The sequence below is a fragment of the Equus asinus genome, chromosome 16, assembly GCF_041296235.1.
Source record: "Equus asinus isolate D_3611 breed Donkey chromosome 16, EquAss-T2T_v2, whole genome shotgun sequence".
Classification (NCBI taxonomy): Eukaryota; Metazoa; Chordata; class Mammalia; order Perissodactyla; family Equidae; genus Equus; species Equus asinus.
Window position 1 is genome coordinate 41,527,668 of NC_091805.1, and position 24,476 is coordinate 41,552,143.

A 24,476-nucleotide genomic window follows, 5' to 3' on the forward strand; every position below is an offset into this window, starting at 1 on the left:
AAAACTGAAACATGCCAATTGTTTATATAGTTTGCTATCACTCCAGCTTACTCAAGAGCAAAAGAGCCATTCTCTTAGCTCAAACTTGCCATAGAACAAATCTGTGTGGGGAAACAAAGCAAATCATCTACAGTTCATTTACTACAAAAACAGTCCAGAGATAGAACAAAAGAAAACTTAGCTGAGAGACAAATTAGCAATAATTTGTTAGTGAATATTATCTAAGAAATCATAAGCTGTTAACGATGTAAGGAACCTTAGAGCTTATGTAGTCCATATCTTAACATATGGGAAAAGTCAGGTTGCAGATTTAACCAAGTTAATTCAGTTGGTCAGTGACAAAGATAGAATAAAAATTAGGTATTTTAACTCATATTCCAGTGGTCTTTCCACTTTTGAACATCACTATCTGGTAAACATTTCTCTATCATATATGAAAGTCCCCACTGTAATATCCTTTTGGTTTACTTCAATGAACACTTAACTGGCATTTAATAAAAGTTTCCTTGGTTTTGGATGTAACGATACTAATATTAAAACTTTAAAAGTAACTCTAATCAAAAATAATACCATTAAATTTAAATTGTCATAAAGACATAAACATTTTATCAAAAAACAATCTCCGGATCAAAGAAAATACTGAAAAGACAGAAAGAGGAGGTAAAGATAATCAATTTCTGGGATATGAAAAGAAATAAAAATGTAAAGTCATCAAGTCAAACACCTATTACTATATAAACCATAAACAAGAGGGGAGCATACATTCTCCAACCAGCCAGCCATTCATTGATCATCTTTGCCTAAATCACCAAACTTAGAAGCACTACAGATTGAAAGTACTACAGCTAGAAAAGAGCAGATCTTGCCTCATCCTGGCTCATAAAAACCTTGTCAACTCATGATACTAATCTCTTGTTTTAGTGAATAAAATACTTATGACTAAAACAAGACTATGGCGCAAACCTTCAGGAATAAAAATCTTACATGCTGGGGTTCATCTTCTGCCGACATTGCATTGTTAACACATAAAGCTTCTAAAAACTTCTGCTTCAGGATAATATAACGAAACCTGTGAAACATAAAATAGGAAATATTAAAATGATTAAAAAACTGAATTACAGAAATGTCAAAAACAAGAAATGAAACAAGTTCATGAAGCAAAACAAGTCAAGTTTGTTTTAAGGGATTATTTCTCTAAAAAAATAATTTTTTAAATTAATTTTCCAATATTTCATAAGACAAGTATACTTATAAGTTACTGTAAGTACTTTTGCTTTCAGAAAATTCTGAAAATATTTTACTAAGCTTATCACACTGAAGCCACAATTAAAATAATTTCAGCAGCAAGTAATCACAATTTAATACTCTAAGGAGGGATTTCTATTTCCAATATCAATTCTAAACAAAAATCAAGTTTTTATAGATGTCAAATGTCACCCAATATGAAATCAAAATCTTTTATATTCAAAATGTTTTGTTTTTCCAAATATGTCCTTTTTTCTTTTCAAACATGAGAAAGGTCTAATAAAAATAAGGGCTGAAAGGGTAAGAAGAAATGAACAAGATTTCTAAAAAGTCACAAAATAACTATAGACTTAAAACTTTTAATGGGGATTTTTCAGTGAGGAGAAAGGAGAACAAAGAGTCCACTTGACTACTCTAGGAATCAAAAAATGTTGGATGCCTTAAGCACTTTAAAGAAAAAGTATTTCTAAGGGCTGAAAGGAAACAATAATGAACCTTCAGTCATTCTTTCAACATTGTTGTAGTAGCAAATACATGTCAAACAAAACAAAATCCCTGCCTTCATGAAGAGGGTCATCTAATAAATTGTATGAAATACATATAGGGTTCAGTAAGGTTTCAAAGGAGTATGAAACCAATTCTACGAGAAGAGGGAAGAAGTAAAAGGAAAATCTTATGAGAACTGACTCCTGGAAGATGATCAAGAGTGAGCTATGTAAAGGCAGGTGGTGGTGAAAGGAATAGTATTCCAGACAAACGAAGAATATACAAAAGCAAAGAGGTATCAAATAGCATGGTATGAATGGAGAATGAAAAAACAATATGAGGTTCCACTTTTGGGTGGAGTAACGTGTATCTGGCTAACCTTTCTACAGATAAGAATTATAAACCCTAGACACAATACAAAAAATAACTATTTGAAAGCACTGAAGAAAAACAAAAACCTGGCACAACTAGCAGGAAGTCAATCCTTGAAAAAAGGGAACTTTAGGGTGTGAGATTCAAGGCTATAAAGCCTTCCAGCTGAAGGCACTCCCCAGTCCACAAAGTGGGAGCTAGAACTCAAGCAGAAAGCTGCAGTCTTACAGGCTTGAGAAATCAGCAAGAAGTTTGGTACTGTCAGAACAGCTGAAAAGCAGCAGGGAGAGTAGGGAGACCCAAAAAAGGAGGAAGCAACAATGAGAAATACACCAAAACCTATTACATAAACTCTGACCAAATCCTTGGCTGTCCCTGAAACTGTGAAGATGCAAGGAACACTCCAAGGAGCCCAGGAAAGCAAGAGAAAGAAGGTTAAATAACTGAGCAGAGATTTTACCTGGCATTCATTTGGGCAAGAGAGAGAGTTTGCATTTTCAGTGTAACCAAGTTAACTCCCTACATGAATAAAAATCAACACTTTTCAAAGGAAGATAACAGAATCTAGAGTTTCAACAAAGAACCCACAATGTGCAGAGTACATTAAAAAATGACTAGATATGTGGCGGAAAAGAAAGTGACTCATAGTTAAGAGAAAAGGCAATCAATAGAAACTGAGCCTGATGTGACCTAGAATGGAATTACCAAATAAGGACTATTAGCAAACAAGCAGCTACTATAAATATGTTCAAGAACTTAAAGGGAAATATAATTACAATGAACAGACAGATGGGAATATTTCAGCAGAAAAATTATAAATAAAAGGAAATTCTGAAACTGAAAAGTACAATATTTGAAATGAAAAATTCATTGCTTATGAGCAGATCACTAATTTACAGACACAAAATGTTCAGCAAAATACAAAGAAATCACACTTAAGCACATCATAATCAAACTGCTGAAAAACTAGTGATAAAAAGAAAAACTTCAAGGCAGCCAGAAGAGAAAGACAAAAAAAGAAACATCACATACAAGAGAATAAGGATAACTGTTTGTCAGAAATACTGGAGGCCAGGAGACAACGGAATGACATCTTTAAAATCTTTTCACTATTTTGAAGAAACAACTGCCTCAGATATGGCCCTTGTGACTTTTTGTATATAGGCATTGTTGACTAAGTAGGTTTAGATATCAGATTTTGAACTAACTGAAGTACTATGCAACTTGTCCTCTAGAAATGCTCCAAATCCATGGGATTGAATATATTATTTTCTGGGAAAGCTAAGAGTCTCATTTTTTAATTTTTGTTTATTGTTTTATTTTGCTAAGCTTTTACCAATGATAAGATACTAAAAATTTCAGATGAAATCTTACCTTTTTTTGTCAAATTTTTCCATACATTCTAGAGGCTGAATGAACTGAAGCACTTCATCCCACTGACCATCAAGTATTAGCTGCCTATATAAAGAAAAACTCACATGTCATCAAATTTAGGTTATACTAGTTAAAAGCAGAATAGATGACAAGATAGTATTAAAATTTTACAAAGCAGATAATAAGATTAATGTTTTACTTGATTCCTAAAAACTATAATAAAATTTTTTCACAACTTATTTTTAACAACATATGCTATATGAGAAGAATTTATGAATCTACTACCACTCCTTATTCTAATATATAGGTGGATTTTTCACCTATGTAAAAACATTGGACTAAGTCTAAAAGTTCCTTTATTTCCCTATTCATCTTACAGTTTTAAAGTTATTCTGTTTTATTTAGAGGACAGTGTGTGGGTATGTTCCAGTCTCACTAAATCAGTGGTTCTCCACCATGGGCAATTTTACCCCCAGGAGACATCTAGCACTATCTGGAGACATTTTTTGTTGTCACAACTGCTACTGGCAGAGAGGCAGCTAAACATTCTATAATGCACAAGACAACCATACACACATACACACACACACACACCCCCCCAAAGAATTTTCTGGCCCAAAATGTTAATAGTGCCAAGGTTGAGAAATCCTACTCTAAACTGTGAATTCTACATCTTTGAGGCATTTGACACTAAAGTTTACACTCTGAGAATGAAATAATAAGTAATAAGATCAGGTTTCATTCTACTTTAGTGGTCTATAAAACTTCCAAAAGTTTAAGGCATTTTTATTGCTGTTCTTGTTTTATAATAGTAATTTCCCTACTTTTGGATTTTTAGAACAGTAAAATTTTAAAAAGAAGAGATGGGCAGGAGGATCCATATAGGATTGCCAACTTTTGATTCTATAAAGAAGGACTATTAATAAAAAGCAATCACAATATATATCATAATCATTTTATAAAGGGACACAATATTTAAAAAGTAGAAGGGACACAATTTCAAAGGCCAGCCCTTTAAGATGAATACATTTAATTTAACGAGAAATTTACTATTCTATAATTCTTTGCATTTCACCTCAGACCAGTAAATCTTCATCACATACCAAGAGGTTCCTGGAGGGGGATATTTGAGAGCCACTGCTAAATTCCAGGAGTAGCAATGCTTGAAAGACAAGGCCAGAAGATACTGCCTCAGCACTGTTTCCTGACCATATCACTGACTAAGCTCCCTGGGGCTGAATGACATTCGTAGCACCAAATAAAGGGAAGTGCAACGAGTAAACTCCCCTAATGCAATAAAGCTTTCTTTAAAAAAAGTTCCTTTGTCATGAGTTAGGAGCACTTCGTTTCTTAAGGCTTTCCAAGTCACAAAATGCCACATGTCCAAGAATCTGTACTCCTTGTCAAGGACATTTGGTATCACATAAGCACAGAGTACATTTCTGTCTGGAAATTTGGGTTTTTCTTTTGCCGTCCAATTCAAGTTAGGATATATTTAATTTTTCCATTTTGGCAAATATGTTAACTCCCTTTTGCTGTGAAATTCCACCTCCAAGAATCTCACTCTAAGGAAACAGTCCAAGATATAGAAAAAGTCATATGTATAAAAGATGCTCGGTAGAGTATTTAAGAAAAATTGGAAACAATTTAAATGTCTAAAAATAGGGGAACCATTAGGAAATTAAGTAAATTGAAAAATTTCTAAGTATAAATTTGTAATCACACAGAGAATCCTTATGAAGTTAAAGGATAAAGCATGATACTAAATTATAAATGCAACAGAATTGCTATGGGTTTTTTTTTTTAAATATGCACAGAAAATTACCAGTAGTGTGTCTGGGTAGTGGGGTGATTTTTCTTCTTTATTTTTCTATATTTTCTATAAAGAATATGTTTATATAATGAGAATGTTTTATTTCTACAGCCAAAAAAAGGCATTTCAGAAATATTTTCTTTATCTTTCTGGGGTCTCTGATTTCTAAATCAAATATCTTTTATGATGATGCCACAACCAAAATGGAGTTTGTGACTCTTGTTTTTTTAATGGACCTCTGGATCTTACTACTGAAAACATTCTACAGAAAACATTATTTTGTAAATGTTCTATTATAAAAACAAACATTTTAAAAAATTATACTTACATAGCCTTTTCACGATTTAAAGATCTACCTATATTATACATATTACCTTATTAATACTTAATATTTCCTTGAAAGACCTACAAACCTCACAGTACTAATGAAATCATACCTCAGGAAAAGCATATCATCTGAAAATAGTCCATTTATGACTCCACTTTCCTTCTCAAGGGCCAACATACTAATGTGAAGCTTCTTTGAATTCAAGAAGTCTAAAATTAGCTTAATGATTTCAACCTCTTTTACATTCACTGTTTCTTCAGCCGTCATGTTGAAAGCCTAAATATTAAACCAAACAAAAACAAAAATTAGTCCTATTACTTTATTTATAAGTGTTATTAACTGTCTGGAAACTACATATAACAGGTTTCTTGGAAATATTTAGTACAAGTATTCTGAAGTGAAATTAACTTAATATTTATCAAAACCAGGTCACTCTTTAATGTGTGATAAAGGTATAGCTATGATTTTAAAAGTCCTTATCTTTGAGAGATACATATTGGAATAATTATAGATTAAATAGTCTGTGATTTGCTTCAAAATAATACAAGAGGTGGAAAGTGGGAGGAGGTAAAGATGAAATAAGAACAATCATGACTATTAAAGTGGGGTAACAAGTAAATGGAGGTTCATTAAGTTTGCTATGGTCTGGACATTTATGTCCTCCCAAAATTCACATGTTGAAATCCAAACCCCCAAAGAGATGGTATTAGGAGGTGGGGCCCTTGAGAGGTGATTAGGTCATGAGGGCAGAGCCCTCATGATTGAGATTAGTGTCCTGATAAAAAGAGACACCAGAAAGCTAGCTCAACCCTTCCACTTTGTAAGGATACAACGGCAGCCTGATCTTGGACTTCCAGCCTCTAGAACTGTGAGCAATAAATTTCTGCTATTTATAAGCCACCTAGTTTATGGTATTCTATTATAGCAGCCCAAATGGAATAAGACAATAATATCATCTACTCTTACACATTTACAATTAGCTATAATGAAGTATATTTTAAAAAGTCACTAATTACCAAACCACATTTAACTGTGTCCTAAATACCTTGCCCTAGGTATGCCCTAATACACTCATTCAATAAGCACTTATTGCCTTTTCTCTGTGATAGGCACTGTCCTGTACTCACTAGGCACTGTCCTGTACTCAGGAGACACTGGCCCTGTCCTTAAGAAGCTTATACTCTAACAGCAACACATAAAATGTTGTACCCTGTACTTTGGAGGCAAATAAAACAAGGCTGGTTACAATGTGCAATTTTAAGTCATACTGGTACTATCATAGCATTAGGTCAACATTCTCGTTTTACAGACAAGTTCATACAAGTTAAATTACCTAAATTGTTGCGGTTTTCAAATGTTAAGGCTCAGTAATACAAAAGTCTACCATGCAAAGGGGACTAGCTGCAAAGAAACCTCAGCAGATGAAATAGACTGTAAGCATATCTTTCTCAGAGGACCAACTAACTTTAACCAAGCTCAGAGAAACATAAACACGTACACGTATGCACATAGGTTAATTTTTTTCAATTTTTTTGCTATTTTGTCAATTTATTTCTGCATAATGAGAAATGTAAATATCTAGCAGACTAGAATGCTCACATCAGATGAGTATATTTTCCCCTCTTAGGTAGAGAAGGTGGTAGGGTAAACAAGGGACAAAGCATGGGAAGATAATTACGCTACTTAAATTTTTTTTTTTTTTTAAGATTTTATTTTCTTCCTTTTTCTCCACAAAGCCTCCCGGTACATAGTTGTATATTCTTTGTTGTGGGTCCTTCTAGTTGTGGCATGTGGGACGCAGCCTCAGCGTGGTTTGATGAGCAGTGCCATGTCCGAGCCCAGGATTCGAACCAATGAAACAGCAGGCTGCCTGCAGCAGAGCGCACGAACTTAACCACTCAACCACGGGGCCAGCCCCTATACAACTTAAATATTTAATGGCATCAGACTAAGCTAATCTCAAATACCCATCTCCACAAGAAGGCCATGCCTGCCTCAGGAAACAGACAAATCACAAATCTGTCTCCCGATGGGCCAGCAACCCAATTCCTCATGCTTTGTGTTTCTCTTTGCTATTTTCTGAGCTGAGCACCACTCGCGTTTTGATAGACTTTGTCCAAAAGAAGATACAATAAAATTAATGATATTTCCACCCACTAAATTCTAAGCACATTTCAGAACTGTCTCCTTGAGATTACTCCTAGATCACACTGATTAGTGATTTTAGCATTCCCCAAATATTCATAATTCTTACCAGCAAAACAACAGCTTTTACAAATTTAACTCTCAGAAAAATAGTTGTATTCCCCCCCATCTCTAAGTTCTTAGAGGGTACTTCACTTATATCACTATATACCAATCATACAACTTAGTGCAGAACTCAGACTACAATTTTCTAATGTTGTTTAAAACAACCAATGATATTAAACATTTTATAGGCCTCATATTATTCAACATTCAGTCTAAATACTAGGTAACTCTGGAGTTACTATGAATCTACAGCAATAGTCCCACTTTAAATCATAACTACAAGTTGCATGTTGCCATCATTTCTAGTCACTAAAGCCTAAAAGAAGAAATATATTCTTACAAATACATATTTTAAACTGACTTTACATTTAAATTTTGAATAGATACAGAAAATGTATCCTAATTAACCTAGAATTGTTCAGGGTTTTTTTTTTAATTAATTAAAAAAAGACAAGTTTTAATTCTATACTGTGAAATTCCCAGTAGAAAAGTATGGTATTTTAATCACCCAACCCAGAATTTAATTCTTATAAACTTCACTGTTGCTGGATACAGTATAAAACATAGGCACAGGCTTAAGGACTTTACCTTAGAATTATTCTTTTCTAACTACCCTGTGCTACTACAACATTTGTAAAAGGTCTGAAAATCCTAGCTATGTAATTTAGAAGCTAGATACACGATATATGTATTTTTAAAGATAACATATAAACTTCACGAACATTTTTAAATTTCCTTAAACTATTAATCACTACAAAGCCAGAATTTTTCTCTAATTCAGAGCAGTAGAATTCAATAACAAATGCTTCTTCCCCTGCTCCTCAAGAGAGGCTGGAAATCAGTAAGATTTAACTAGCTTAGGAAGTACTAAAATTATTTATAAAATGAGATGTACAGTACATGATAACTGTTCAATAAGTGTTAGTTGAATTAACTTAAGATGCAAAAAGCAATGAAGAAATGTCTCTAAAAAAGTACAGAGGAGATGATTTTGTTTCTAACTGTTTTAAAAGCCATTCAAAAGGATAGAGCTCTGGCCCTTCAATCTGACTATTTAGCCAATGTCAACTCGAACAACATCTTAGGTAGACTGTCACCCATGGTACATGTGAACAATTACTCACCAGGCAGAATTTATGTAAGGCCAACAATAAAGTGTATTCCACTGAAAATAGAAAATAAAATGAAAAAAAAATCAGAACGTTTCAGTATTTCCCTATTAAATGACAGATTTAACTGTAAAAAAAAAATCATGAAAACATAATTCTATAGATTTTCCTTTAAGAAGTAAATTTTTACTTATATCCAAATATCTGGACTAGGTGAGGTAAGGAAACAAGAGTATTCCTTAAAAACAAGTTTATCTGGGGCCTGCCCAGTGGTGCAGCAGTTAAATTCACACGTTCCATTTCGACGGACCGGAGTTTGCCAGTTTGGATCCTGGGTGTGGACATGGCACCGCTTGGCAAGCCATCCTGTGGCGGGCATCCCACATATAAACTAGAGGAAGATGGGCATGGATGTTAGCTCAGGGCCAGTCTTCCTCAGCAAAAAGAGGAGGATTGGCGACAGATGTTAGCTCAGGGCTAATCTTCCTCAAAAAAATAAATAAATAAGTAAAATAAAAACAAGTTTATCCAGCTTCCAGCTGGAAGGTAGTTAGCATTTTAGTACTAGGATGCAATTAACACCTACAGAAACTAAATTCCAGATGGGGTCCCTATGTGGACTCCTACAGATTACTATCTTAGTGAATCAAGATTAGAAGGATGTATTAAGGGGAAAGAAAATTATTTTTAGAAATCTAAGATTAAAGGTAAAAAGAATAGATAAGAAAAAAATAATGGCAATAGAAATATATCGACTTCTATATATATTTCCATACATAGTTATGGAAAAAGTTTCATTAAAAAAATATCAGTGGAGGGTCTGGCCTTCTGGCGTAGTGGTTAAGTTTGTGCCTTCCACTTCGGCAGCCCGGGGTTCACAGGTTCAGATCCTGGGCGTGGACCTACACACCACTTGTCAAGACACGTTCTGGTGGCATCCTACATAGAAAACTAGGACTCACAACTAGGATATACAACTATGTACTGGGTCTTTGGGGAGAAAACAAATATATCTATCAGTGGGAATTTTCTAACCAAATATAAATAAATACAATTTAAATGTTCCTTTGCAGGGGCTGGCCCCATGGCCGAGTGGTTAAGTTTGCGCGCTCTGGTGCAGGCGGCCCAGTGTTTCGTCAGTTCGAATCCTGGGCGCAGACACGGCACCACTCATTGAGTCACACTGAGGTGGCGTCCCACATGCCACAACTAGAAGGCCCCACAACTAAGAATATACAACTATGTACCAGGGGGCTTTGGGGAGAAAAAGGAAAAACAATAAAATCTTAAAAAAAAAAATAATAAATGTTCCTTTGCAATGAGGTTATTTTACTTACTTATGATACAGACTAGGAAGGAAGCAAAATGCAAAAGGCTAAGAATGATTCAGAAGTACAAGATTAAGAGAATTAGGGCACAGCCATTATAAATTTTATAGTCAAGGAAAAAGTGCTTAAGGAAGGCTCCATTAATCCCCAACTCCATCCCAAACAACAAAACCACTCTCTTTAATCTTCCAAGTATTACAGAGTGCCTACCACTGAACAATAGTGCTTTACCATTCCAGTTTACAGGCAAAAATGCAGATAAGGAAATGAAGTACTATGAAGCTTTTAAATAAAATATCAAATTACAACACAAGACTACTATACCTTTTCCTTAAAAAAAAAAAAAAAATCGAGAAAAAAATTTGCTACCTATCTTTTTAATAAAATAGCATTCCAAAAATTTATGCTGCCGCTAGGTCATTTAATTGTAAATGTCTGGTCCTTCAGGAATCTAAATGTGATGTTGCAAGTCATTTAATGTCTGTGGGCCTCAATTTCTTCATACATTAAAAAAAAAGGGTTGGGGCTGGCCCCCTGGCAGAGTGGTTAAGTTCACGTGCTCGGCAGCAGGCAGCCCAGTGTTTCGTTGGTTCGAATCCTGGGCTCGGACATGGCACTGCTCATCAAACCACGCTGAGGCTGCGTCCCACATGCCACAACTAGAAGGACCCACAACGAAGAATATACAACTATGTACTGGGGGGCTTTGGGGAGAAAAAGGAAAAAATAAAAATCTAAAATAAAAAAATAAAAAAAATTTTAAAAAGAGGGTTAGTTTGGCTAATTTCTATGATTTCCCTTCGAGTTTTATAATTTGCCTTAACTCACATTTCAATAATAGGAAGTATATATTCTTAACAGGAAATATCAAGTCTGGGATAACCAAAAGTCTCTAATCTATAATGTCAGTTTAATAAGAGGAAGGAAAATAGATTTGGTTTAGATCATTTAAGCAAACAAACAAAAGAAAAGCCCTTCTAACTGCAAAGCTCTGTCATGACTGCTAATCAGCTAACGTCTGTAATGTGGATGCAGCATGTGTTCCTTCTTACTGCTGACAGCTGTTCTCTATTCATCAATTATTATAATTTACCTTCTGGAACTGTGAATGATTTTTGGCCAAAAGAACAAATTACGTTAAAAGCAGGTACAGCTTTATATAACTATAAAAAGAAAAGAATTCAATTAACATAAATGATATGTTGTATATATGCATAAAATATCTCTGGAAAAAAATACAAGAAATTGACAAAAGTGGTCATCTCCAAGAAGGAAAACTAGATAATCAAAGAATAAAAACTGAGAGAAGACTTTTCACTATAAACCCTTTTGTACCTTTTGAATTTTGTACCACGTACAAATATTACCTATTCAAAAAATTTAAAAACAAATATGAAACAAGTAATAAATTTCCAATCGCAAATAACTGGAAGGAATTAGTAATATAATGAATTCAATATGTATGTAATAAAGTAATAACATTTCAGAGTGATTTGTATTTTTTTCATAACCCAAAACCCTCTTCTCAGATCTGACTCAAATATTACTTCCATCTTTCTCTATGAGATAAAGTATTTGTGTTCTTTCCATATCCAAACCCACAAATACTTTAAAAACATATTTAATTACTGAAGTACTAAAAATTTACAAGAGAAGCAAAAGCTATTTTTGACAGACTGTGTAATTAAGTCACATAAAGCAGAAAAAGTAAAGAAAAAAACTGTCAAATTTGGCACTAAAAATGCAAACCTTCCATTTAACAGAAGTTGCCAAAAACAAACTTAAAAGACAAGGAACAAGCTAGGACTAAAAACAACACACATGAACAGTTAAATGGTTACCATCCAGAACACATAAACAGCATCTCCAAATCAATACGCCCCCCCCCCCAAAAATTCCAGTTGAACAATGAGCAAAAAATACAGGCAATTCACAGAACTACAAATGACCAATAAATTTATGAAAAGATGTTCAACCCCACTAGTGATGTTAAAATAAGATACCATTTATGGCCTACCAGTTTTGCAAAAATAAAAAAGACCTGATAATATCTAGTGTTGACATGAATGTGGGTAAACGCCCTTTCATACATTGTGTTAAGAATGTAAATTGGGACAGATTTTTTGAGCGAGAGTTTGACAGCATAAAATTTTTCTCTTTGAAAATTTTAAATGTATATACTCCTTGACTTACCAATTCCAGTTCTACTTCTAAGAACCTATCCTGCAAAAATACTTGCAAATATATACAAAGATACATATACAAAGATGTACCTTGAAGATTTGTTTGTAATAAAGAAAAACTAGAAATAAATTGAGCTCCCATCAATAGACAAACTGTTAAATTATGGTAAATTCATACTACAGAATACTAACACAGCGATGTAGATCCATGAATCCTAACAATGGAAAGGCACATCACAGAACAATACAGCTATCAATATTTGCTGACTGGATGAATATAAATAGGCCCATTATTTTTTTTAAAAAGGGAGGGCATGATATCGCTATGCCTAAATAAATAACAAAGAAAGGTCTGGAGGAATACATATCAAACTGTTCAGAGTGGTTACCTCTAAAGAGAAGAATGGGAATGGATGGAGGGCAGGAACTAGGAAGGGAAAGCGACTGAAGGGAGACTTTTTTTAGGATCTTTACTTATATTGTTTAATTGATCCTTATAACAATCCTATGAGATAGGCAAGCTCATCCTCATTTTACACTTGGCTTTGTAAGGTTAAGAATTAGCCTAGTATTTACATGAAGGCTAAACACATCTCACTAGCAGCTGAATACTTCTTTCAGAATTGTGTCAGGACATAAGTCCTGATATCAGCATCGATGTCAACACCATCCAGGAAATCTTTCAGAAGTACCAGAGGGAACCTATTTAAAAGGGTAGCAAAACAACCAAAGGGCAAAGAGGAGGCAAAAATACGAATGTTTTTAGATTAATTTTTAAATCAATTTTTCATTAGTTTCTTAAACATCTGGGCTGCCTTATCTTGGTAGCCAGAGAAGAAACTGTCTCCTCTTCCTCAATTCATATCCTAAGCTTTGTAGCAATGAAAATTAGAATTTCTGACTGAGAAAGAGACAGAAATGCAGAGACAGAAAGGACAGGCAAAGAGAGAGAAACAGAGAGAAAGAGAGAGAGAGAAAGACGTAGAAAAGGAGGAAAGGAGGGAGAGAAGAAAGGAAGGAAATACAGAAGCCAAAGGTTACAACCCTGTGGCAAGATTGCAACCATAAGTCTACCAGATTCTAAAGCTCTTTCTACTATATCACACTGATTCTCAAGAAAGGGAAGGGCAAAGATAGCTTACAAAAACAAAGAAAAACATAAAATGGATATGGATAGAGTCACCTAAATATGCCAAAATGAAAACGCTTCATAGTACTGAAATAATTTTTAAAAACGATTCCAACACAGGTTCCTAGTTCTATGATTTTTCACATTATTTTTATATTAAACAATGTTAATAGGGTACGTAATCAAACTAGAAGTCTGCATTAATAACAATCTAACCAGACTTTTAAACATGCACTTTTAGCTGGACAAAAAGTATTAGCTCAACTGTGTAAGAAACTAAAATGAAATTAAAGATTGCTTTTTTTTTTTTTCGGCTTCTTATTCTAAAAGGTCTCTCCAGGTCTGACAAAACATACTTCCTAACTCTTACTTAATAAACTCCACTTAATTTTTAAATTATGTTACCTAAATGAATACTGCCATCAAAAAATAAACAGTACTGAAACTGATCGGGAGGGAGGGAACCTCCAAAGAGAAAAATTTAGATCTAAGAACTCTAAAGTTTAACAGTTTAACTTTCAAGTTTAAAACAAATTTGAGTTTTCAAAATCTATTAAAAACCACACCAAATATGGGAAATCCAGATAAATCTAGATAAATTTTAACTGTGTTGTTACAATGCTTTACTACTAAACGTAATTTAGTTTTTTTAGCATAACTAAAAGCAAAATTAGGGTGTTAATTTAAGGCATAAGAATCTCAGATCTAAAAACAAAATGTGTAGAGAATTTTATTTTATTCTTAAACAATACACTCTTTAGCTTATTTGCTTAGAGCATGGTTCAGCGGATCTGTTTAAGACCCATCAGACCTCTGCTCTGTTCTCTGGTCTCAGACTGAATACTTTTACAGTCAGAAAGCTCACAAATTGTGTCACTAATCTCAAGAGAAACTTGGTGGGTTAGGTATGGACAGACTAAAGCAAATCCATCCTTTAAAACAATTCAAAATGTGAATGCTTCTTACCAGTGAGCAACAGTGCCACCATTTGATTATACAATTATTATTAGACATTAGGCAGAGCTAAGAACTCAAGGTCTCCTGACTCCCAGGCAAAAGCTTTAGGTGTTAATCATGCAAAGAATTAAAGTCATTTTAAACAGTTTATTCCTTAAGTCATCACAGCAGCTCACAGGGAAAATTCAAATGTTTATTAAGCAGAGTTTCAACCTATAAACACATGTAAATAAGAAATGTGGAAAGTTTTTAATACTAATATTTGTAATAAAAATTTTAAACTCTAATCACAAATGTATGCTACATCAACTAAGATCAAAGTAAAATATGCATATAAATTCATACAGTATTCGTTATTTATTTGCTTCTGTGTTTTATTTGTGGTAAAAGGGATGCTTTATCTAAGGACATAACGTCCCCTTTTACTATATGATGAGATGTCCAGTATAGTTTTCTGTCACACCTAAAGTCAAGGTACCAAAAGTATGCTTTGTAAAATAGATTAAAATTGTCCTTCATGTTCTTTTTTTATTCCCACACTTACTTTTTTGTCTTCAAAGAGAAAAGCAAAACTGAAGATATTTGAGTACGCTTCAAAAGCTGAACTACATAAAAAATGGTTTAAGTCAGTAGGTCAACATTCGGAAACATATAAAGAAATGTACTGAACCAAGAGTCACAAAAACTTTAAAATGTACTGACAAAGCCAAAATTATACAAGCATTAACTACTGGAAGAAATACAATAGAGTATATACTATATAATTACCTATTAAAGTTTTCCATCCTTAGCTTTTCTAGTTCCTTAACATTTATATATTTATCACAAAATTGATTTGGAAGGTACTTTAGTCCACTCTCCTATTTAGTAGAGAATATCTGAATAATTATCTCTGACAGATGGTCTGCCAATCTCTACATAAACGCCTCCAATGACAGAAAACTTTTATACCCTCTAAGGCCACTGTGGAAGGCAGTCTCTACAATGGCCACCAATACAACCTTTTGTAGTCCCTAGCCCTAGAGTGTGGGCTGGATTTAGTGACACTTCTACCCAAGAGTACAGTGGTAGTATTGAGATGTCACTTCCAAGATTTATAAAGAGACTGCAATATCTGTCCTGAGTGCAGGCATGTTTCCTCTCTCAGACTGCTCACTCTGGGAGAAGCCAGCTGCCATGTCTTGAGGCAACCTTGTGGAAAGATCCAAGTGACAAAGAACTGAGGGAAGCCTCCAGTCAACAGCCAGTGAGGAATGGAGGCCCTCAGTCCAACAGCCTGCAAGGAACAGAGGCCCACATCATTGAGCTTGGAAGGACCTCATCCCTGACTCGAGTTTTCAGGAGAGACCACAGTCCCTGTGGCAGCTTGACTACAACCTCAAGAGACACCTTAAATCAGAGGTACGTAGCGGGGCTATGCCCAGATTCCTGACCCTCAGAAACAGTGAGATAAATATTTGTTATTTTAAGCCATTAAGTTTTGGGGTAATTTTTGCACAATAGATAATACAGAACTCCAATTTTTTCCACAAATATAAAAAGGTAGGGTTTTTTCCCCCTAGTACTGAATTGAAATCTACTTTCTTGTGACTTTCATCTAGTTATGTCTTCAGGGTCAGCATAATACAACTCTGTTACGTAAAAAACTTTCACACATTTAAATCTGACCATATCACGTCTATTCCCCTACTTCCTTCAACCATTCTGGAACCAGCTTCCAGATCCCCCACCATTCTGCTCATTCTCCTTTGAACATTTGTTAATCTCCCTCTTTAAAGCACCCAAAGTAGAATACTCCAGGTGTGATCTGGTCAGCAACTGTCTACAGGGAGACTAACACTTCCCATGCTGTGGGCACTACGCAATGAACACACCTAAACACGAAAAGTTGCTTTACATCATCACCTGTTCCTGAGATAGTGTTTTTGCACTTCCTAGAATTTCATTTCCAAAGGTTTTCTTAAAGTTGGAAAGAAAACCAACTCAATTCTATTTCCAAGCTTTCAAAATATTGTTAGGAAAAAAAAAGTTAAGCCAAAAATGGGCATTAAGGCTCCATTTTAGCTCAGTTCTATAAAGTTTTCTCGCAGATTTTGTTTCCATCTTCTTTTCCAACACATCAACAAAAGTCACAAAACATGGTACTTAGTCATAGAAATTCATTCATTTCATAGAATTAATTATTGAATCAAACATATCAAGTATAAATAGTATAATATTTGTATGTCCTTTTTCATGTAGCACTGTTTCTCTATAAAATAAGGTGTTGATTTTCGAAGTGAGATAACACTCCCAGCAGAGTGGCAAGCATGTGATTGGTGCTTAATAAATAGAAATTCCTCCTCTTCAGAGCTCATACTCTTGGTAACGACAATGTGTCAAAAGGGCTGCTAATAACATGCTATGAGAGAGCTAGAGTGCTGTGGATAAAGTACAAAAATTTATTTTGGAAAAAGTCTACCTTGTTTTTTAAAAATATTTTTTGTGTAATTTAAAAATATTGGGAAGCTTGATTAGATCAGTTATGTTAAAGATGCAACATGAAGAGACTCCCACTTGTGGTAATAAATGTCTGAAGTCAGTATTCATTTAAAAATATTTGAGGGGCAAGCCCGGTGGCGCAGCGGTTAAGTGCACACCTTCCACTTCGGCAGCCTGGGGTTCGCCAGTTCAGATCCAGGGTGCGGACATGGCACCGCGTGGCAAGCGTCCCACATATAAAGTAGAAGAAGATGGGCATGGATGTTAGCTCAGGGCCAGCCTTCCTCAGCAAAAAGAGGAGGATTGGCAGCAGATGTTAGCTCAGGGCTAATCTTCCTCAAAAAATAAATAAATAAATAAAAAATAAAAATATTTGAGGGTCTACTCTGCACTAGCACCATGCTGCATCCCCGGGATACAGTGATTGAGTTAGTATGGTGAAAAGATGATAAAACGCAAAAGAAGAGCTTACAACAAAGTATGTGGTGTTTTGTAAGGGTATCTTTTCAGTCAAGCAGAAACAAACTCAAAACAAAAAGGAAGAAAAGTCAGTTGAAAAAATATGTAGGCTTTGGCTATTCAATGTAATGGTCTCAAAATTAAATGGCAAAAAAAAGTACTCTTAGGCATGGGTCAGCATTGGATTTGGAGCATGGAGACTTGGATTCAAGTCTTCTGTATAAAAATAATATACCTAAAATATAAAGAGTACCATAAAAGAATTACAAATAAAATGCTACAGAAGTTCAGAGTAAAGAGGTTTCCTGCTAAGAACAAGTTTGAAAAATTGTTAATACCCTAATATGCAGAGATGGGAAGGGAAAAGGTTCTAACATTTATTGTGCATCAACTATGTCAAGCCCTATGCTAAATATTCCCAGACATTATCTATGTAATTCTTACAACTCTATTTCATTTTACAGATGATTACACTAATACTCAGAGATGTCAGATGCTTGTGTAAAGTCACACAGCAAAAAGTACAGAAGCAAGAATAGGACGATCAGGTGGGTCTATCTGAATAAAATCCTGTGACCTCTCCATTACAACATTCTGACATTTATAGCAGCAAAAACAAGAGGGGATAATCAGGATTCAAGCAATCTTGAGCTTAATGTCAGTCAAAGTTTTAGGTATTGGAATTCAACTTATTTCCTGTACTACGCAGTGGTTTGCTGTTGATGAGCTGAGCTTATGGCAATGCTTCTTAAACTTTTCTCCCTAAAGGCAGAAGAAACTGAACACACACCCAGAGAACTCTTAAGCATGAAATTTCTTAGAAGTCTTTGAATTTTACTTTAGAAATTAGTGTGAATATTACATTCTCCATATCATCTTTTTGTGTTTTAACATCAAAACAATATTTTTTATTCAAGTCTTCAAGTGAAATTGATGACAACTCCATAAGTGTGTGCCATGTTATGTGACCACAGATTTTCCTCTTGGCACATTGCAGCTTATCTCTAACAGTGCAAATACTCCTCTTTGAAAAGCATAGGTTAGACAGGATAAAGTAAGCTATTTCTTGATTATTCAAGGACCAATGATCCACACTAAGGATTATTTAACACAAATGAAGCTCATTGACTTGACTTCATCAAGTCAAATGAAGCTAACTCAATCACTGTATCCCGGGGATGCAGCATGGTGCTAGTGCAGAGTAGACCCTCAAATATTTTTATTTTTATTTATTTTTTTTTTTGAGTAAGATTAGCCCTGAGCTAACATCTGCTGCCAATCCTCCTCTTTTTGCTGAGGAAGGCTGTCCACAGCCTTATTTTCTAAAATATGAGACTATATCCTACTGAAAGCAGGAAAGCAATCCTGACCCACATACAGGGAGGAAACACCCTTTTCTGCATGGTACCACAGTAATAAAAAACCTCTGCCAAGGAGGAAGGATGCACCTTAATACTTCCCATGAGCCCTTTAAGGTCATTGTAACAAAATAAGGTTCTGGACCTAGAAATGCTAAATAGATCACGCAGAAAATTTTAATTATTCTTGCCAATGCTCTACTCTATTAAAAGATATTCAACAGATGCCTTAAATTTTTTTCCAAAAATGCTTTCAAATACATTATTTTGTTCAACTTCAGAGCTCATTCCCAGACTAAAACAACAGCAGGTAGTATCCCCATTTTACAGATCTAGAAGTTACATTAATAGTAAGTTAAGTACCTCTTCCAAGATTGTAATCAGCAGCAAAGGGAATCTTAAATCCAGGCAATCTGATTTCCAGCTTACTGAGCTACTAAGGAAAACCACATCTTTTCATACTCATTTTGAAACTGCAGCATACATGAAGCTTATCCTATGCTGTCCATTCAGTTAGTAACTGATAAACTCGATTTCACAAACAGAAAAAGAGGCTGAACACAATTACGTAACGAACATGGGACAGTACCCCTGTTCTCTTATGATACATTCCTGGTACTGGATTTTTTTAAAAAGAGAGAAAAGAATTAGGAAGTGGGAGAGTGGGGAAAAAAACAGGTTAAAATCCCTTCACAGAAAATTACATATTTATAACGGCATCTAAATTCAAGCGTTTTTGGTTTTTTACCTAACAATATAACATTACGGCTTAATTGCTTGGTCACTGTATAATAATTTTACTTTCCTGTGCGGAAGCAATCTACCCCCTGAAACCTAAGGATTCATTACATCTTCCTCCTAAATGAGACCTCGAGAATATGCCATATAAAGGAAAACGGGCTCTAACGTGTTTCTCCTTTCTAGTAAAATTTCAGTGCAACACATGCCCACACTGGAGACAAAAAAAAAAATCTATTTGGACTTACTTCGAAAAAAGATTTATAGCATATTAAAAACCTACATGTTAATTTCCGTGCCATTAACTTTTTGAAGCATTCTATGAAGTCTACAACAAAGGGAATTAAGTGTTAGGATCACAACCCATGAATCTGGGTGGAACAAAGACTTCTCGTTTCATTATGCAGAGAGAACCAAGTTGCCAAAAACGCTCCGCTCAGACACCATGCGTGGTTACTGACTGCACGTCTGGGTATAGAGAAAAAATCAAAGGCTGGTCAAATACCGCCGCTGCCTATCCCCCCACCCCCCCGCCCCTTTTGCCCCCGGCCTCGCCCTAGAGCTGGAGCCCCAATCTCTTTCTCCCCAATATAGGAAAGCGGCTTAACCCTATGAGTTCTACAAGCTCCCGCGTCTTCTACGCAGGCAGCCCCCCAACCCCCGCCCCGGCACAACCCGGGTTCCAAATCCAGTCGCTGGCCCTCTCCCTGACCCCCGCCCATACCCCCAAAGGCCTGCCCCCACCGACCACTGACGTAAGAAAGGCCAAACCCGGCCGCCGCGGGGCTGCCCCGCGCCGAGGCGCGGCTCCCAGTCCCGCAGCTTGCTCCCCTCCTCCCGGCCAAGGCGTGCCCAGAAAGGGACGCGAGCGCGCCCCTCGGTCCTCGCCCGGGCTCGGCAGGGGGAAGCATCCGCGCAGTCAGCTCTCCTCCCGCCTCTCAGCGTTGGCGAGGTGGGCACGAACGCTGCGCTCGCCTCCTGCTCAGGGTGAGGGGACAGTCGTGCCAGAGCAAGGGGCGTCGCTCTGCCCCCAGAGCTGGGCTGGCAGGGAGCGGCGACCTCGAATCCGGGCCCGGCCATTCCCAGGTCCTCAGCCGACGGCGCCGGGCCTCACCCACGACCCCAGTCCCCACCGGGTCAGCATCCAAGCCCACCCAAGACCCTTCCCCGGGGCCGCGAACGCCCTTGGGGTCGCCTGGGTCGGAACCCTGTCTAGTGGTGACAGGTGGCGATGGGTGACCATGGCAACCCGAGGTGTGCAGCGCGGCCCGACCCCGCCTCCCGGAGTCGCTCACCTGAGGCTCCAGGACGAGCCTGGAGAAGCGGCGGCGGAGAAAGCAGTTGAGCGGCCGACAGACGCGGCCCCGAAGCGGCTGGCTCCGGGCTGAGGAGGGAGCGCGAGGGCGGCGGTCTGGGTTTGGCGTCGGTCCTCCCTCCTGCCACCCGCGCGTCAATCCATCAGTTCGTCAGTCGTCCTTCCCCGCCTCAGCCCCTCCCGGGCCGGCGACCGCTCCGCTCAGCCTCTGGCAGACTGCGGTTGTCAAGCGGCGCTGGAGCCGAGCCCCAGCCCCGAGCCTCAGCCAATCGGCGCGCTTCCCCGAGGCGCCTCAGGACCCCGCCGAGTGGGGCGGCCAGGCAGGTGCCTGCGCCGAAGGGAGAGTCGGCGGGCCGGACCCAGGCCCGGGGCGAGGTGAAGACCCGCCTGGATGGATGGGCTGCCAGCCTGCGCTGTAAGGACCGGCCGGACTCGGGGGAAGAGCGGGCGCGGCGAAGGCGGGGGAGACCGGCAGCCGCGACGCAGACCGCCTACGGGTCGGTGACCCTGCGTCCAGAAATAGCGCGGAGGGGTTGTCGCCTCCGAATCGAGAGTCGTCTGCGCGTTAGAACTGGCTCTTACTACTCCTTCCCGATAACTTATTAATAAAGGCTAATGAAAGAAATCTTGCCGCCTCCTCTTCTCCTCCCCGCACCCTCCGCTTTCCCAGGCCCCACTTCCTTCCTGAAAACTCCAGCAGCTTATTTGCCCCTTTCTTGAGTTTCCATTTTGTGATGCTGATTGGCCTCGAAGGATTTTTCCGTTACTTAAACTTAACATGTTCTCTGTTTCTGACTACCGCTTTTGGTTGTAAGTCCCTTGGCAGCAAAACCTCACTACTTCCCTCCCTGTGGGTGTAGTAGTATTCCACAAATATACGTGTTGCTCAACTGAGTTGAATTAAGGGTTCAGGGGATATAACCATGTAGAGTAAAGGAAGAATACGGTGATGCAGACCTGTAAGAACCTCATCCACACGAAGGCGAAAAGCGAAGAGTGAGCTGGGCCTCCCAAAGTGGGGCATTGTGGTAAAAGAGACTGGTAAGAATAAACATCATAAACATTTCTGGATAGGAAGAATTTGATCCAATTCAAGATCAAAGTGATAGCTTGGGGAAAAGATTCTAAGAAAAATATTTACAAATTCAAGGAAAACAATTTAAGTACAAAAGCTGAACTGCAAAACTTCAATTGCAGAGTCCTGATTAACCCCTGGAAGAAAGTCATTAACCCTTTCAGTGAAAAGTGACAGACAAATAAATATAAACACGACTTAATGTTACTCAGGGTCTTGATATTTAAAAAAAAAAAAAAGCTTTACAGAATGTTTAAATTAAAAAAGTAGGCAGATATGATATATCCTGGAAATAAATAGTCTGTCGATTATTTTGCCAGTATAGTTTACCTGAGAACCGATTCTCAATCTTGATTCTCAAACAATAGCAGTTGCAAGAACCAGCACTATTTAAATATTTAAATCTTCAACTGGATCTAGAAGTTACTAATCAGGGACAATCTAACAAACGTTTGACCACCTATTAGGGGCAGCTTGCTAAAAACAAAAGAAGCTGACCTGGTACTAGATTGGGTTTTGCATTCATTAAGCACAAAATGAAGTGCTTTGCCTATGTTCTCATTTAAAGCCTCATAATCTCCCTTATTAAAATACCTGTTAATTATTCCCAATTTAGAGATTAAGGGAAATAACTTGCCCAAGGTCAAACAGCTGATAATGTAGCAGAGTCAAGACTCTAACCATTCTGAATCTTAAATCTGTCTTTGTCCACCTCACCTCACTGCGTAAGGACTAGAAATTTTAGCTTGAAGAAAATGGACTTTATTCTGACAAGGTAGAGGGAATAAGAGATCTTCACGTTTGTATTCCCCATACCGTTGGCATAGTGTTATTTGCATCCAAATTTGCAGTAAATAGTAATCAGAATTCTTAGAAGTAAATGCGTAACCATTATATTTCCAGAAAAAGGTGATGGGAGGAGAAAAGAAACCAGGCACTGAAATACAAGACATCTGGTACATCTTATCACTTGTACACTGATAAATGCATTGACTGTATTTGCTTCCTAATGTAACATCAAGTTTTACACTACAACCTTAATAGCTGTTAGCCTAAGGTATCACCTTTCCTTCTGTGCTCAGCCACACTGGTTAAGATTAGATCTTCTTGTCTTTCACTCTAGTTGTTGCAAAGCAGTGAATTGTTCAGAAAGGACAAGGCTTTCTTAGATGAAGGATTGTCCTTAGGTCCCGAGGTACTGCCTCAATCATTCACCAAATATTTGCTGAATGCCTACTCTGGATCAGGAACTAGGTTAGGCATCATTTGAAAATGCAGGTTCTAACTTGACAGACTGATTCATGGTGCCTTGTGACATAAATGCCTATAGGCTAAGGTGGATTCCTTTTAATATGATTCTCAAATCTATCTAAAAAGGGAAATGGAAGTTTTTGGCTTTCCCCAAATAGTAGAAAGGAACCTGAGTACAAGACTAAGGAAATCTTGCTTCAGGCTGTTGAGCCAAAATTCAGTGGGAAGAAGCAACTTGTTTTAAAAGCTCCACTCTCATCATTAGAACACACACTCATAAATACCCACACCAAAGAGCTGTGTGCTTCAGAGCCAGCAGTGTCCTGGTTTGGGAGAAGAAAGTATCACCACTGCTGCTTCTCCTTCAAACAGGTTTAAGGATTCTGTAGGAAAAAGACTAGGTCTGCCATTGCTCCTGTCTAGACCCCTAAACAGAAGCTTACATTATATGTGGATGGTTAAACCTAGTCAAGAAAAATATATTCTTGTTTCAACATAAAAGAGATGTGCTTTTATTTACAGTAAGTAAGTATCTGGATGTTATATAGAAAAGTAAATAAAATATTTTATTTTGGAAAAAGATTCCATTTTAATTGTTATTGAAATACTTCAAAATCGAAAAAAGGGGGAACTATATGTTAGGAAAAGTTAATAATACATAAGGCACATTAAATATCATAATTTCAGATGGGTGTTTTAGGATAAGGTTAGTAAGTTTCTAGTAATAACCTTGAGACCATTTAGTAGAACTTGTTGTAAAAATAGAAGAAAAGCAGAGATTCAGCAAAATGAGTCTAGGTAGATGTCTTATTGTAAGTTTGTGTGCCCCCAAAATACTTATAAAAATCCTATTTCAGAAAAATTAAGTATAGTATTAGCATTTCTTTTAGAGTTCTGTCAGTAACTAAGTTGGTTCTTTCCTAATAAATTTTCAATTATTTATCTAAAATGGCCATGCAAAGGCAAATGAAAAAATGATTTATGTTTTAGAAATTGTTCTTCCTATCCTAAAGAATACACCCAAGCGTTTCAAGGCAGTTTACCAGGCTTTTTGTGTAAGTATAATAAAATGAGTAAGTGCACAGAAGTCTCAGTACTACAAACAACATGAATTGGGATTTTGTACAAAAGTTCAAAATGAAACTCTTATCAATCTACTGGTAACACATAAATTTGCTCCTTTCTTTATTTCTATAACTTTAGAATTCCATTAATCCAGATACCA

At 37.0% G+C, this 24,476-nt stretch overlaps 1 protein-coding gene across 4 annotated transcripts in view; it reads right to left on the reverse strand.

Moving 5' to 3' along the window:
• The window catches only part of WDR47 (WD repeat domain 47), a 54,831-nt gene extending 33,241 nt beyond the window's left edge, over positions 1-21,590 (reverse strand). Inside the window, exons 1-5 of one of the 4 annotated variants that reach the window (XM_070486967.1) lie at positions 20,906-21,145; positions 8,993-9,033; positions 5,728-5,894; positions 3,478-3,561; positions 985-1,069 (exon numbers count right to left, since the gene is read on the reverse strand). In XM_070486967.1, coding sequence (XP_070343068.1) covers positions 985-1,069; positions 3,478-3,561; positions 5,728-5,885 — 327 coding nt within the window. In that variant the 5' untranslated portion in view covers positions 5,886-5,894; positions 8,993-9,033; positions 20,906-21,145. Of the gene's footprint in view, positions 1-984; positions 1,070-3,477; positions 3,562-5,727; positions 5,895-8,992; positions 9,034-20,905 lie in introns of all 4 variants that reach the window. The other 3 variants (XM_070486968.1, XM_014835226.3, XM_014835227.3) reach the window with 3 other exon arrangements.
• Positions 21,591-24,476: the final 2,886 nt, after the last annotated feature.